This window comes from Myotis brandtii, unplaced genomic scaffold, assembly GCF_000412655.1.
Source record: "Myotis brandtii unplaced genomic scaffold, ASM41265v1 scaffold250, whole genome shotgun sequence".
NCBI lineage: Eukaryota > Metazoa > Chordata > Mammalia > Chiroptera > Vespertilionidae > Myotis > Myotis brandtii.
The window spans coordinates 4351799-4369246 of NW_005359478.1; the positions used below are offsets into that span (position 1 = coordinate 4351799).

The 17448-nt window shown below is 38.9% G+C and overlaps 1 protein-coding gene across 1 annotated transcript in view; it reads left to right on the plus strand.

The window, feature by feature from the left end:
- PRRC2C (proline-rich coiled-coil 2C) overlaps nt 1-17448 on the plus strand; it is a 79526-nt gene that overhangs the window by 9857 nt on the left and 52221 nt on the right. The window contains exons 2-6 of the mRNA XM_014540880.1: nt 10555-10720; nt 11519-11690; nt 13007-13116; nt 14450-14575; nt 16490-16713. Of these exons, the coding sequence (XP_014396366.1) occupies nt 10609-10720; nt 11519-11690; nt 13007-13116; nt 14450-14575; nt 16490-16713 (744 nt within the window). The 5' untranslated portion in view covers nt 10555-10608. The remainder of the gene's footprint in view (nt 1-10554; nt 10721-11518; nt 11691-13006; nt 13117-14449; nt 14576-16489; nt 16714-17448) is intronic.

The following is a 17448-nucleotide window of genomic DNA, read 5'->3' on the forward strand; positions in this document are numbered from 1 at the left end:
TTCATTTCAAACGGGCCGGATCCGGCCCGCGGGCCGTAGTTTGCCCACGGCTGGTTTAGGGGATGCACACCTGTGGGAGAAAGGGAAGGGCAAGGCCCAGGTATGCTCCTCAAGGCCTGGGACTTGTTTTGAGGGTTTTTAAGAGCTGGGAGTTTAGGGAAGGATCTCAACAGAATATTCATCAGTTTTATGCTGATATGCCAAAATGGGATTTATTCCCTTAACTTCATTTGTCCTTGGGTGTGGTTGGCAAATGGCACTAATTGGATTTCTTCCTGAGTAGGGTGTTTTAAGCTATTTACCCTCTAGTTGGGAAGAGGTGTAAACCAAGCATGTCAAACTTGCAGCCCACCGGCCACATGCGGCTCACAATGAATATTTTTGCGGCCCAGCCAATATGTAAGAAACATTTTAATAAAAATTTTGTAACTTATTTTTTACAATGTCCTGGTATACACAATCCTATCTAATAAAGCAGTAATATGCAAACTGACCATCACTCCAACACAAGATGGCCGCCCCCATGTGGACACAAGATGGCCAACAGGGGAGGGCAGTTGGGGGCGATCAGATCTGCAGGGGAGGGCAGTTGGGGGGAAACAGGCCTGCAGGGGAGGGAAGTTGGGGGCAATCAGGCCTGCAGGGGAGGCCAGTTAGGGGCGACCAGGCCTGCAGGGAAGGCCAGTTGGGGGTGACCAGGCCTGCAGGGGAGAGCAGTTGGGGGTGACCAGGTCTGCAGGGGAGGGCAGTTGGGGGCGACCAGGCTGGCAAGGGAGGGCAGTTAGGGGCGACCAGGCTGGCAAGGGAGGGAAGTTAGGGGTGACCGGGCCAGCAGGGGAAGGCAGTTTGGGGCAACCAGGCCTGGAGGAGAGAACAGTTAGGGGCAATCGGGCCGGCAGAGGAGCAGTTAGGTTTCGATCAGGCTGGCAGGGAAGTGGTTAGGGGGTGATCAGGCAGGCAGGCAGGCGAGTGGTTGGGAGTCAGCAGTCTTGGATTGTGAGAGGGATGTCCCTCGGGGGGTCCCAGATTGGAGATGGTGCAGGCTGGACTGAGGGACACCCCCCCTCCCCTGCATGAATTTCATGCACCGGGCCTCTAGTTATTAACAATGAACTACAATGTTCGCTAATGTAATGACTGGTTACTGTAATCCTGTTGCATTCATTTCCCTTAGGTGCCTTACACCCAGGCACACCATTTCTCTCCGCTAATACTAGCAGTGAATATTTTAGCAGCCGATTGCCATGTCATTAATCTTGTACTGACTTGTTTGGTGTGTGCAACAAGAAATATTTCACTTTCGGAGAACAAGAAAAATAGATTTATTTGCATTATGCTTATTTGTACAGTTACTCAGTGTCTGGTAAGTTAATGTTCAAGGAAAAATACTAATTTTTATTAAAATGTTATGTTAACGATTACTCATTTAGTTTAAACCTGTGTATTCAGCGTGTCTCTATCGAAATAAACCTGTTTCTATGAAAATTGAAGCTTTTGTTTTTTTGCGGTCCACATAAACCTTGTTTATTTGGCCTGTTTCAGCCTTTGAGTTTGACATGCTTGGTATAAACCAGTGGTTGGCAAACTGCGGCTCACAAGCCACATGCGGCTCTTTGGCCCCTTGAGTGTGGCTCTTCCACAAAATACCGACTTCTGCGCATGGGCCACGAAGTTTCAATCGCACTGTACGTGCACGCCCGCACGTGGTATTTTGTGGAAGAGCCACGCTCAAGGGGCCAAAGAGCCGCATGTGGCTCGCGAGCCGCAGTTTGCCGACCACGGGTAAACCATTGACTCTTTAAGTATCGTTTGTTACAAAAGATAGGAATTGTTAGATGGCTATAAGCTGCTTGGCTTTTAACTGTCTCCAATTTTCCCTATTCTGCTGTCCTGGCTTACTAGCCTGTCTCATTTTCATCTTAACATTTTTTGTCCCAAGTATCTGTTTACAAAGTAATTAATTGTTCAAAATCTGGAAAATGCAGATGCACATGTTTTGGTACATCTAACTTCAGTGGAAAATGTTAGTTTTTTTACCAGAATTGCTCAGTTAGAGTCATAGAACCTTGAATTTAGAAATAAGATTACTTTCTCTTCCCTTAAACAAAGAATGAGAGGTGTATTCTAAAGGCTTTGGTTTTTCAGAACTGACCCTTAATGATTGTGATTTTTAGATACATAGCAAGCAGGGTAGTAACATTAAAAATATTCTTAACACTGTACAAACAACAACAAAAAACTTCCAAAGTTAAAAGTGGTACAAGTAGAGGATATAATTTCTTTGGTCTCATAACTGTGCTGATTCCTGTTTTGAAATCAGAAGCTAGTAGAAATGTTCCTATTGAGTTTACTGTTTCAAAGGTTTTTTAATTACTAATTGTACCATTTTCTTTCTTAAGGGTGAGTCTGCTGAATGCAGCCAAGCATTTACTCAGCAATTGAAATTTTTTTTTGTTAGTTTTCCCTCTAGTAGCTCTTCATGGCATTCAGAATAAACTCAGGCAATACTACTAGCCTCCGCAAAATCTGACTTCTGCCTCCTCCAGCTTCCACTCTCTGACTTCCCCTCAGCCTCTCCCTGGCAGGCATGACCTTTACAATGGAACCTCCTTCTCCTGACCAAAATTGGTTTGTTTTTTCAGTGGTTCTCAACTGTGACTGTTGCCAGCCCCAACCCAGAAATTCTGATTTAATTGTTCTGGCATGAGGCCTGGGCAATAGCATCTTTTAAAGTTTTCCTGGATAACTGTGCAGCCTGGGTTGAGAACCACTGATTGATCATCGTAGTTCACGTCACTTTTCCAGGGAGGTCTTCTGGACCTTTCCCAACCTATTTACCCAGTTGCTTTTTTTTCATTTCCATATTTTTGTTTACTTATTAATTGAAAACAACAATTGACAGTTTATTAGTTCTCAACACAATTTGTTGTATAAATGTTGTTGAATGAATATTGTCTCTGCAGCAATAGGGAGGTACTTCGTTGCTTCTGTGTAATCTGTAAAAGATTGCTTTACTGAATTGTATTTCAAAGAATATACTAATTGCTCCAGCAGGCTTTAAGAGGGCATTGTTTTCAATAAGGCTTCAGTATCCTAGGACAAGAGCACACTAGAAAGATTTGTAATCCCCTGGAAACAGTGATATAGATGTGGGTTAGGTTCTCTTGGCCAGTGCTCAAAATGAAGAGGCATCACCATACTTGTAAGCAACTTTGAAGCAATGAGGAAGACTCATGACAATCCTGTATCTAGTCTCCATTTTTCAGCCACAGCCACATCATCTGGTGCCTAGGCTGTTGGAGTCTGTGAGGTCTCTACATTCCACCCTTGGCCTCCGTAAGATATTTCTAAAATAACAGACATACTTCTGCTCAGAATCTAATGGCTTCCCTTTGCTTCAAAGGTGAAATTTAAAATCCTAATAGGCCTACCTTATTCAGTCTTCTCTTTGTATTTCAGTTCTCCCTTCTTACTAGCTTTTATATTTTGAACATGATTAGCATATCAGGGCCTTTGTATTGCTTTTTCCTCAGCCTTGAAGCTGGCTCCTTCCCCATGAGATCCATATTAGAAGCCTTTCCCTCAGAGAGGCCCTAACCTCCTCTCCTCCTAGGAGGGGAGAGGAACTGGAGGTCAAATTCATTACCCATAGCCAGTGACTTAATCATTCGTGCCATAAAAATCCCTGAACTGCATTGGTTGGGGGAGGTTCCAAGAGGTGGAGCACCACAAACTCCTGTGCTCAGGACCCTCTGGGCCTCCCCTTGTGTGCCTCTTCATCTGGCTGTGTCTTTAAATATTTTTGTCATAAAGGGGTAATCTAGTATAAGTAAATTGTTTCCCTGAGTTCTGTGAAGTGCTCTACTAAATTAATCAAACCTCTGGTTTATAGCCAGCCAGTCAAAGCCCAGGTAACAACCTGGACTTTTCCAATGGCATCTGAAGTGGTGGTGGGGATGGTGGTGAAGATACTATACTCTTGAGGCTCTGAGACCTATGAGATTTCATGCTGTCTCCGGGTAGATCGTGTCAGAATTTTCAGTTGTAGGACACCTAGCTGGTTGGCTGGAGAATCTTAAGAATTGCTGGGTGTGGGGGAACTCCCATCCCCCACCCATGGTGACCAAGCAGTGTCAGAAGTGAAGTAGCATATTGAGTATGGTGACAGATGGCAATGATTTTCTTCTTTATACAGGGGGGGAGGGAGGTGTGAAGGTTGGTAAGATTGGATTCAGAAATCAGCAGCCCTGATAAGGAATCATGAAAAACAGAGTAATAATAGAGCTAATATTGAAGCAGAAAATGTCAGAATCAACAAATAGTGTTGTTGATAGGAAAACACTTTAAGATTCTTGTGGCTACAAAGTTAACCAATAGACAAAACTAGAATATAGAAGTGAATCAATTGGAAATTAAAATAAGCCTATCTTGGAAAAAGGAAGACCTCAAAATCAAAATTGCAAAACTAACACAGAAAACACCTCTTAACGTTAAAAAAGGAATGCTCTTAAGAACTTTCATTACCAGACCAAAAAAAAAAAACCAAAATGTTTAAAAGTTACCCCAAAAAGCAGGAAAGAAAAATCAAATTAAAACAAAAATAAAAATCGATAAATCTACAAGCTAGCTCTTTTGGATAAAATATGTTAGCTGAATCACTCTAAGTTAAAACTAAGAATGAGAAAAATAGTATAAACACACATGAAGAGAAGGCTTGAGAGGTAAGGGTTTTCTAGGAATTACCAAATTTGGCTCAAAACAAAAAAACAACTTACTCAAAAGCTGGCCACCCCCAAAAGTGTCTGGCTCAGGCAGTTTCACAGGGAAATTGTAGTGTCATTATAATAGACATTTCTCATTGTATTTACAGTGAACTAAAGACAGGGCTTGGCAACTAAAATCTGGACTGTGGCCTCTTTGTATGGCCTGGGAGTTAAGAATGGTTTAGAATCCAGCAGTATAACTTAAAGTGTAAGAATCTATATAAAGAAATAGTAGCGTAAGTGTGTAAAATACATATACAAGGATATTGTCTGTAATATGGTATATGATAAAATTTATAACATGTCGCTCATTAAGTGATCCATACTTTAAAACATTGAGCACCTGCTCTGTCTAGTATTTTATGGACTGGAGATACAAGAGCCAAAATATGCTCTCCTGGGCCTCTCTGTGTAATCTGGTGATTCAAATACTAGCTAAACAAGATCATTTTAGATGGCAAAAAATGCTGTGAATACAACCAAACAGGAAAAAATTGGAAAGTAAGAGGCTTTTATGAATATACTATAATTTGGTTATCCAGTCACCTGTTGGTGGACAGTTTTCCATTTTTTGTCTATTACAGATAAAACCAGAGTACAGGTCTTCATATGGACATACGTTTTTTTGGGTTTTTGTTTTTTTTTGTATAAATGAGTGGGATGAGGGGGAGGGGGCGGGGAATTGGTAGATTTTTTCCTTTCTAAGAAAGAAATTGCCAAACTGTTTTACCAAGTGGTTGCAACATTTTACATTTCCATGAGCGGGCTGTGAGAGTTCCACTTCTTGTACATCCTTATCAATATTTGGTATAACTGTGTGTAATTTTAGTCAATAGAGTAGATGTATGAAATATCTCATTTGGATTTAAATTTGCATTTCCCAAATACTAATGCTGAAATGCTGAACATCTATTCATGTGTTTGCTTGTCATTTGTAGATCTCTGATGCAGTGTTAGATCATCTTTCAAAAAGCAAAAAGCCAACTTATAAATTTCATCTTTTATGGATTATTTTTTTGTGTGTACTAAGAAGTCTATCTAACCCAGGCTTGGCAGTTTTGTAGTTTAAGGTTTTACATATTGTCTATAGTTCTTTTTTTAAAAATTGATATAGAATTAGCGTGTGTAAATTTGAATTATACAATGTGTTGGTTTGATGGCACACTGCTATAACCTTAGGTGACACCTCCATCAGGTCACATAGACTCTATTCTGTTCCATTCACTTTTCTATTTTTACACCAGTATCACATCTTCATTGTGTTTTACATGTCTTGAAATCAGGTAACATTGGCCCTCCACCATTTTTCTTCTTTACAAAGTGTTTTTTGGTTTTTCTAGATCCTGTCCATTTCCTTATGGATTTTGGAATCATGTTGATAAATTCAACCCTCTATCCTCAATTTTTTTCTGAGATTTTGGTTGGGATTTCTTTGAATCTATAGATCAATTTGGCAAGAATTGACATCTTAATTTTGGGTCCTTTAACCCATGAACACAGCATATCTCCATTTATCTAAGTCTTTAATGTTTTACAGTTTCCAGTATACAAATCTTACACATTTTTGTCAGCAGCTATATCACTAAGTATTTCATATTTTTAATTGCTATCATAAGTTGTACTTTAGTTTCAAGTTCTTATTGTTTATTGCTACTTGTTGAATGTATAGAATGCAGTTTTAATAAAGAAGCATTTCATATTCTTGTACAGTAATTCTAACATCTGGGTCAATTGGGTTGGTTTTAGTTGATTGATTATTCTCCTTAATTGGTTCATATTTTCTTGTTTCTTTGCCTACATAATAATTTTTTTAATATGTTTTTATTGATTTCTTGAGACAGAGGAAGGGAGAGAGGTAGAAACACTAGGCATCGGCTGCCTCCTGCACGCCCCCCCAATGGGTTTGGAGTCTGAAACCCCGAGCATGTGCCCTGACCAGGAATCTAACCGATGGCCTCTTGGTTCCTGGATCAACGTTCAACTGCTGAGCCACACTAGCCAGGCTGAATAATAATTTTTTAAAAATATATTTTATTGGTTTTTTACAGAGAGGAAGGGAGAGGGATAGAGAATTAGAAACATCGATGAGAGAGAAACATCGATCAGCTGCCTCCTGCACACCGCCCACTGGGGATGTGCCCGCAACCAAGGTACATGCCCTTGACTGGAATCGAACCTGGGACCCTTCAGTCCGCAGGCCAACACTCTATCCACTGAGCCAAACCAGTCAGGGCTGAATAATAATTTTTAATTGGACGCTACAGTGTGGGTGCTGGATACTTTCATTTTATATAAATACTAGAGGCCCAGTGCATGGATTTGTGCACCGGTGGGGCCCCTCAGCCTGGCCTGCGCCCTCTGGCAATCCAGGACCCCTGGAAGCGGCAGGTGGTCGGAGAGGGCGCCACGTGGCTCCCATTCATCCCAGCCCCACCGCACCTGTGGCGGGAGAGGCTCGTGCCCCCGCGGAGCTGTGTTCACCAGCCATGAGCCCAGCGTCTGGCACCTGGCGGTCAGCTGAGTGGCGCTCCAGCTTTGGGAGCACACTGACCACCAGGGAACAGCTCTTGCTTTGAGCGTCTGCCCCCTGGTGGTCAGTGTGCATCATAGCAACCAGTCATTCTGTCCTTAGGCTTTTATATATATATAGATTCTTTAAATTTGTTTGGGACTCAGTTTCCTGGAAACACTTTGATCATTTTGAGTTGCTTTAAGATTTGTTAGGCAAGACCAGAGCAGTATTTACTCTAGGGCCGTGGTCGGCAAACTGTGGCTTGCGAGCCACATGCGGCTCTTTGGCCCCTTGAGTGTGGCTCTTCCTAAGCCTTAGGAGTACCCTAATTAAGTTAATAACAATGTACCTATCTATATAGTTTAAGTTTAAAAAATTTGGCTCTCAAAAGAAATTTCAATCATTGTACTGTTGATATTTGGCTCTGTTGACTAATGAGTTTGCCGACCACTGCTCTAGGGGTACTTTTTTACCACCAATGAGATAAGGCATTTCTGAATACTCTGCCAATGCCCAGTGAATTATGAGGTTTTAAAAAATATCTTAGCTGGTGAGAATAGTAACTAGTCTAAGCCCTTAGTGAGCAACAGACACTATTCCTCTAATTATTACAAGTGGTTCTTTCCTAGCTTAGGGTCGTTTCCTCACACATGTGTGCACAGTAGTATTCTGCTGAATATACGAGGGGGTCCTCTTCAGATCTGTAGCATTTTTCTATCTGGATAGCTCTCTTCTTTCCAATATTATATCCTAGTTACTTTGGTCACGCTGTGGTATCAGATTTGTTTTTTTCAACTTAGGGAATCTACCAGCCTCCACTTGAACTCCTTCTTAGTGCCATGACCTGGGAAGTCTCCAGGCAATAAGTTCAGGAAACAATAGGGCTCACTTTATTTGTTTTCCATCTGTAAGTTATCACTGTTCGTCCTTGCTCTGGGTCCATGATTCTTCAATTCATTTTAGTCATCCAAACAGGACTTACATTTTTAAAAGTATTTTTAAATAAATTATACAAAGTGAAGCTAAGTCTTGATGGTGCTTATTCTGGATTGGTTAGATTATTTTGACACTTTGTCCTAAAAGGAATCTTTTTAAAATATATATACATTATTTTATTTAATGTAGTTAAGTAATATTTTTAAACTAGTCACTGATTTTTCTCTCAAGTATATGTTGATGAAGTTTTGATCTAATTGAGAGTTTCAGAGTGTCTCTCAAGCCTTTCAGAAGCAAAACACCAAAAAAGGTAGTAGGCTAAATTAGACTTTGGCTTTAAATTAAAAGTGCCCACATTTAATGGGCAAACCATTATAGTGAATTGGACTTTCTGGTTTATTCAGTCTTATAGTTTATGGCTACAAATTCTTAGCCTTCAGAAATACATATTCGTTTATAGCAATGGGTATCTCTCTCTCACACACACATATCGATGTGTCTCGATTAATTTTTGATTATTTTTCATTTCATTTACTCTAACTACAATCATATGTATTTGTGGTCTGCTTTTTCTGGTATAGTAAGTACTTTAAAAAACATAAAAACTCATAAGCATATGAAAACACTGAAGAGCATATTATAGACAGTAATTTAATAGTGGAAGGAGAAACTTTATAGAATTTTGAACCTTAAAAAGAACTACTCAAATATTAATTTAATATATTTGCAGTCACTTTTACTTTGACCTAATATAAATCATATTGTGGCTTTTGGAGTCGGTTGCTTATTTTTTGTATTTGGCAATTTTTCCCCCTATTGATTTAAATTTTTTTTTTTCTTTTTTTTAGGCAGTGGATTGGAGGGAGGGAGGGAGGAGGCGTGGGGACATTTATATGAGAGAGACACACATCAATTGGTTGCCTCCCGCATGGGCCCTTGACCAGAAATCGAACACAAGACCTGACACTCTAACCACTGAGTCACATCGGCCAGGGCTGTATTTGGAAACTTCTTACAATTTTTGGTTTGGTTTTGCTATTAAATAGAGAAATTAGGTTCATTTTATGATTCTTTCCAAGCCCTAATGTTTTTTGATGGCTAGAATTGAATTAAATATTCCGTCACTCTGTGGTTCAGTTGTGTAATGTCATATTGTTTTCCTTGTGTAAGCCAAGGACAAGCTGAACCCCCTACCTTGTTATTTTAATTTTTGTTTACTTATAAAATTGAGCATTTTGATACACTTGCTTATTGGTATTTCTCTAGTGAATCGTCCATAGCATAGATTTTTTTGTTTTCTTCAGTTTGTTGAGTTCTATTTTATAGCTTTCACATTTTGTCAAATGTTGAAATAGGTTGTCTGTTGACTGTCATTTTAATTTTTTAACTACCATTTTCCATTGTGCTATGTAGAATAATTTGGTCATCTTGTTTCTGAAATCCTTAATATAGAATAGATGCCTGTGTTTGAGGTAAAGTTGAAACTTTATTCAAAACAAAGATATGTAGATAGCCAGTGGGATATGTTCTTTAGGAGCACAGAGTTCTGGGCTGGAGATTCAGATTTTGGGGTGACCAGTTGGTAGTTGAAACCGTGGGAGTGGAAGATTCCCTACAGAGAAGAATTTAGAATGAGAAAGAAGATGAGGACTGGAAGGATGTCATGGGAGGAAGGTCTGGCCTCAGGTGGAACGGGAGGAAAGCTACACACTTCCTTTGTGGCAGTGAGTGTGAAGACTGCTCTCCTATTAGAATCACTAGAGGAGCTTTTCAAAATAATGATTGATGTGCAGGCCCCACCCAGCACCCCAGATTCTCATGTATTTGAAATCCCCTGGTTGATTTTAATGTGCAGAGAGAATTAAGAACCACTCTTTAGAATGTATCTGCTTATAATAAGTCAGTGAGCCCTAAACTTTTGTATGTCACAGAATTATCTGGAGGACTTGATAAGTAAAACGCAGAGTACTGGGCCCATCGTCAGTGTTTGATTCAGTAGGTCTGGGATGGGCCTGAGAATTTGCATTTCTAACAAGTTTCTAGGTGATGCTGAGAACCACTATAACCATAGGTGGAGGAAGGGAAGCCCTTGGGAAAGATGGGTATAGATACAGATGGGCTTTGTAGGTTTGCTCCCAGGGCATTTCTTAAACTGAAGGGCAATAGTATGAGAGCTAATTTGTGAATTCTTATTGATGTGAGTTAATTGAAGATTGATTTCATTTCTCTGTGTTTTTATTTTTTCAGAATTTCTGTGAACATTTGAATTTTAGGAGTTTTTAGAAGGCTAATAAATTATAAAATTTTCTCTCTTTTTTTTCTTTTTTTATGTGCATCTCTAAGACTGGTTTTAAGGGGTGTGGCCGGCGGTTTTGGACTCGATGAGTTTCCACCGAAATGTCGGAGAAGTCAGGCCAGAGTACAAAAGCAAAGGATGGGAAAAAGTATGCGACACTCAGTTTATTTAATACTTACAAGGGTAAATCATTAGAAACTCAGAAAACCACAGGTGAGTAAAATTAAATGGCATTTATATTTTTATGGCTTTTGTGCTTTTGTTACTATACCAGTAAGTGGTGCACTGGAGCTTTTGCTGCTAAGAAGTGGGACAAACCCATGTCCACACACCCTATTTACAGTGAGCTTTTTATGTACACAACACTTTTCAGGGGATATGAGATATATATCTTACAATTAAAATCTATAAACATGTTTGTTTGTTTGTTTTCTTGTTTGTTATTAGCAGAAAAGTAGAGTTGTGTGGTCCAAAGGGGAAACTGGTGCAAAGAGATTGGTAGGCATAGAGATACATGTTAGTGGGATTTATTTCCATTTCATATTATGGACTAGAAAGAGTCCTGTGGTGTCTTGGTTTTGTTTTTTGATACCTTAAACCCAGTGTTTACAATGAAAAGTGAAAGCTGGACCACATATGTTACATTAGCAGTGTTCATTATGCACATAAGATCAGCAAATTTATTCTTTAACATACTAAGTTTTTGAGTTTGAAATAGATTCTCCAAAAAAATTATAAAACTGGCATTGTCAATGTTCACCTTTTCATTGTGTATAGGATTTATTGTTAGAATTTTTACAGCATCTGGTTAGTGGCTTGATAGTTTATTTTAAATATAATCTCTGCATTGGATTTTGTTGCAGATGTGTGGCTTAAAGATTCTGACCTTAAAATATTAGGAAATATTAGTTCCAGATTTCATTAATTTCTGTTTCTATATTGTTTTAAGAATAAAGTGGGTAATAAAATAGATGTTCTAAGAAAGTTGATGTTATTGATCTTTAGTTGCAGCTCGACATGGATTACAGAGTCTTGGAAAAGTTGGTATTTCACGGCGCATGCCTCCACCCGCTAACCTCCCAAGTCTCAAAGCAGAAAACAAAGGCAATGATCCTAATGTGAACATTGTACCTAAAGATGGCACGGGATGGGCATCAAAACAAGAGCAGCATGAAGAAGAAAAGTAAGTCAACGTCTAGTAAAGAGTGAAACCAGCCCCCTTTCTTGGTAGGGAACTTACGTTTAAGTTCCTTCTATTAGCTAGGTGTTGTGCTGGGTATATTATATATCTCATGCCCTTTAAAGTCCATCGAGTCAAACTTTTGATTCATTTTCCCTGTAAGTGGGTTTAGTGGCAATAATTCCATGGGTTAAGACAGAACAATGACAGTTGATAATAACAACTTTTCTTAAAACCCTCTGTCAGGTTCCCTCCTCCCCCACTCCTACCAAATCAGGCTTTCTCTTTCTAGTGTGATTGGAAGTGGATTATATTGAATAATTCCATGGCACAAAGAATTTCTGTCTGCCTGGTTCCCTGAAACTGCCTGATGCACATTGTAGGTGCTCAAGTGGTATTATTTCACTGAATAAAGAATTAGGAAAGCTGGGATAGAATTAGTATCCCTGTTAATCATAATTCATTCAACAAATATTTAACATTCTGTATGTCAAGGATTATGCGGGGGTCTTAATTTGTTGAATGATCAGTTTAAGTAGCAGTAATTAAAAAAAAAAGGCAAGTATCTGGGTACTTAATGCTTTTTGCCTATATCATCAAATTTCTGTGCTCTTGTTTGGGGAGCTCTGTATAGTAGATTTGACTACTGGAGTAAAGCTTGTCAAAGATGGACTATCCTCTGCTTCTTAGTTGTTGTAGAATTATTTTGCAGTAGTAAGTCAGAGGTCCGAGTATACCAGAAATATATTGTATTTCTTAAGTCTCTTAACCACCTTTTCCATATTTAAGTATTAACTCATTATAAGGATTGAATAAAACTGTAAACCCTTTTTAAAACACCTTTTACTTGGGGTGCATTAGGCAGATTGCTGTTACCTTTGAATACAGAAATAAGTACAGTGGTGAACCTGTTTACTGCCAGATGGAGAGCTTGCCTTATTAGCCTTATCCCCTGGCTAATTCCATCACTCCAGACCGTATGTATGTCTAAACTGTTAATTCTAATTATAAATGTTCACTTCTTCAAAATAGGTTTTGGGGAGCTATGTTCAATAATGAGTGTTTCTTTTTTACAAAATGGAAGTAAGCAGAGCTGTCTTCTCCTTGGGGTATTTATCCAAAGGTAGAAATTAAAGGGGACAAAAACAGCTATACTTCATTTAAAGGGATGTTGCGGAGGGAAAGCTTCTGTGGAGGCTGCATCTGTGAGTAAATATGTAGCCAGAATAATTATACAGAAATTCACCTTAAATACAACATTCAGTTTATTTTATTTAAACATAAAATATCTGAAATAATGGATTCATATTTTTTTTAAGAACACCAGAAGTTCCACCAGCACAGCCAAAACCTGGGGTTGCAGCTCCCCCAGAAGTAGCACCTGCTCCAAAATCATGGGCCAGTAACAAGCAAGGTGGGCAAGGAGATGGTAAGTGGACATTAGCTGGGGCACATGGTCAGGCTTGATAGTTACTGAACAGCCATGCAGGAGATACAGGGTGGGTTAGTGTGCTGGCAGGGCGGAGAACATTGTCAAAGGATATACTCAGGCCCTATTAGGTGTCTTTTAAAAATCTCTTGGGCTAATTAAGATTCTAGGTCAAGAGCTATGTATGCCCTAATGATAATGTGTAAGATTTAAGAAGGAGTCTTTAGGATACACTCTGTCCCATATTATTTTATCTTTATCCTACATGATCAGATAAAGCTGTACTTTCAACTGTTTGAGACAAGTACATGTAGATTGCTAAAAACCATATTCATCTTCATCTATGTACCCTAACCTCTCTGTTTCAAACATACTGCTCATGATTTCCATGGTAGAGTAGAACTAGAGAGTAACCCAAAACATAATAGTTAGAATACTTCTCTCCCCACAGGGAATTGTGGACACACTAGCAAAATTTTTTCCACTTAAAAACAGGAAAGTCTATAAAATATTGTACGGAAAAATTCATCTAAGCCCTGAAGCTAATAAAATTAGCTCTTTTAATATATACAAGTATAACATAAATACGCGGGCAGATAGGTTAGATAGGTGAAGAGTGAGGGTCAACTAGTAGCTCAACAGTAAATTAAGTGAAAGTAGGCAATGAAATGAAGGCATTTTAGCCTCACCATGGTACTTGCAGTATTCATTAAAATCTATTTCAGCCCTAGCTGGTTTGGTTCAATGGATAGAACGTCAGCCCACAGACTAAAGGGTCGCAGGTTTGATTCTGGTCAAGGGCATGTATGTACCTCGGTTGCAGGCTCGATCCCCCGCACTGGTCGAGGTGCGTGTGGGAGGCAACCAATCAAGTGTCTCTCTGACATGGATGTTCTTCTCTGTCTCTCCCCCTCCCTTTTACTCTCTCTAAAATCAATGGAAAAATATATCCTTGAGGAAGGATTAACCAGAAAAAATCTTTTTCAGTGATATAATTCGAACTGATTCTTAGAGGTATTAGGGAATTTACTTCTACTGAAATAAATGAGAGAGAAACAAAAGTGAAACTCTTCACTTGCTTCATCTTAGTGAGTCCTCTGTGACAGTGTCTGGGATGTTCCTTAGATCTTTATCTCCTCATGGCTGTTCATTAACTTTCCAAGGGATTCTAAATCTAAATAATTAAAAAGTTTTGTGGATACGAATAATCATCATTGAAATATGCAATAATTTACCAGAAGAAGGCAGAGAGCTCTATCCTGGGAGGGTTTTGAATATTCTTTGGTATGAAAGTTACATTCACTGTTGTTGTTTTTTTTAAAAAAATCTATAGGAATCCAGGTGAATAGTCATTTTCAGCAAGAATTTCCCAGCTTGCAGGCAGCTGGGGATCAGGAAAAAAAAGAAAAAGAAGCAAATGATGACAACTATGGACCTGGACCCAGTTTACGCCCACCAAGTAAGAGTACTTTCTGTTTAATAAAAACCTAGAATGAGGTTACATTTGTGTTTTATCTTGTGATGTAACTTCCTGCCTGCTAGTGTTGTATGTATGACTTGCCTACTTTTAAAAGGCAGACAGTAACTAGTTGTTCGCCATTCAAGTGTGGTTTCTACATTAACAGTATCAGTTCAACTTGAGAACTTGTTGGAAGTATACATCTTAACAAGATGCCTAGGTGACTTATTTGCACATTAATATTTGGTTGTTTTTACAATAGTAAAATATTTAAGGCAAACCTCCAATATGCATATACTTATGTATTTATAAATTATTCTTTTGCTACTCCATTAATATTTAGGGATCCCTTGCTTTTGAACTCAAACCCAGGAACCAAATAAGTTTGGATAGTGAGAGATACTTGCATTATGTATATTACAAAGCAAAAATTTGAAATAGAAATATAAAGTCTTTGAGATTTCTTTAAGGCTTATTATTTGTATTAGTTTCATATTGTCATTACCAAATATCTCAAAGGACCTGTATTCCTGGGGAAGTTCCTCTTTACAGTAATGGTTACAAATTCATATTTCTGATACCCGGATACATTTTGTATTTTGGGGCTCATTTCTTGTCAGGTCTGGGTAAATCATCTTATTTATTTATTTAATCCTCACCTGAGGATATGTTTTTTAAGAAAGAAGAAGGGAGAGGAAGAGAAACACAGATGGGTTGCCTCCTATACTCATCCCAAGTGGGGAACAAACCCTCAACGTAGGTATGTGCCCTGACCAGGAATTGAATCCATGGCCCTTTGGTGGATGGGACGACATTCTAACTAACCGAGCCACCCAGTCAGGGCATCTTTTTTTTTTTTAAGTGCCATGATGTTCAGGAATTTATATTAGGAATAGAGTGTCAGCTCTGCTATTTTCCTTTGATTTTCATCACTTATCTATTGCTGCAAAACAAATTTGGCAACTTTAAACAAGAAACTGAGCCCTGACTGGTTTGGCTCAGTGGATAGAGTGTCAGCCTGCAGACTGAAAGGTCCCAGGTTCGATTCCGGTCAAGGGTATGTACCTGGGTTGTGGGCACATCCCCAGTAGGAGGTGTGCAGGAGGCAGCTGATCGATGTTTCTCTCTCATCGATGTTTCTAACTCCCTATCCCTCTCCCTTCCTCTCTGTAAAAAATCAGTAAAATATATATTTTTAAAAAAAACAGAACAAGAAACTGAATGGACTCCCGGTTTTACACAGTACCTGAGAGTCAAGGAATGTGGAAGCAGCTTAGCTGGAGGTTCTGGCTCAGGAACTCCCTTCTCAGTTGAAGTAAAGCTGTCATCTGACGCTGACTTTACTAGGGCTGCTGTTCCAAGCTCACTCATGTTGACCTGCCATCCCTTCTGTTCTATTCTGCAGATTACACAGATCAGTCCTGGTACACTGTGAGTGGGTGGTAGACAGGGTGTGAATACCAGGTGATAAAAGACCCTTTGAGGCTACCTACCAAACAAGGATTCCTTGTAAAACCACTTACCAGTCTTACTTGGTTAAGTGTAGTTGAACCAGATAATATAGTCACTAAATCTGCTCACTTGGTCACATATAACTAGCAATAGTAGATTGAAAACATGAATGAGCATTATTGTCAAACCTTCTGGGTTGTAGAACTCTTACTCCCCTACCCTAAGGAACTTCAGGCATAACTGTGATTTTAAACTCAATATCAAATATTGGTAAAGCTTAATGGAGAACTACTAATGTTTTCTTCCCCTACCACATATTTTGTTTTGGTGACACCTTCTGAGGTACATCTTCTCTGCCACTGCTCTTGACTACCTGAAGCTTTAGTAGGGCCTAGATTAGATTTTCACTCTGTTACATTTTCAGATTTTTCTTTATTCCTTTCTTATCTCCCTCTGTACCAGATGTTGCTTGTTGGAGAGACGGTGGTAAGTCTGCTGGCTCACCCTCAACATCTGACCAAGATGAAAAGCTTCCTGGCCAGGATGAAAGCACAGCTGGGTCATCAGAGCAAAATGACATCCTCAAAGTAGTAGAAAAGAGGATAGCTTGTGGTCCTCCACAGGCTAAACTGAATGGACAGCAGCCTGCCCTGGCTTCCCAGTACCGAGCTATGATGCCTCCTTACGTGAGTATTGCTAAATAGCAAGTGCTTAAATAAGAGGTGTTTGATCGGGGTTCCAAAAAAAGACTTGGAGTGGGGAAAAGTTTAGGTTTTTATTTTCATTAACAACTAATAAAAATTAGCATTTTCTTTGATAATGAATTAGGAAAGAAATCACAGTACCTGTGTTTTTATTATTAATAGGGGTCATTGATATTTTCATATCACATTACATCATTTTAGATATTTCAAAATGTTGTTTATACTCAACATTACTTCATAATATTTATTAGGCCCATGGAGAGACCCACTTGTTATTTAATGACCTAATAAAGAAGCACATACACTACTATGTGACATTTGTTTTTTTAAATATTGTGGTGACAGAATTTTAGTATAATTGTCATACTTCACATCTATAGATTGTGCATTTTAAGACATTTTTATTTTAAAAGTCTATAGAATTGATCAGACTGCCAAAGGAGTCATGTATGGCACAGAAAGGGTTAATACTGCTTTAGTTCTAAAGTCTTTATTGGTATATCTTTTTTAGCTTTTCATTATGGAATATTTTAAACATATGTAAAAATAGAAATAATAGGACAGTGAACCTCTCTCTTCCCATATCTACCATCCATATTTAACAGTTAATTTGTGGTCAGTCTTATCTCCTGTTTCCTACCATCTTGGATTATTAAAGCAAATCCCAGATGTCTCAGTTTATAATTACTGTCTGCAGAGTAACTTGACTCAGAATCC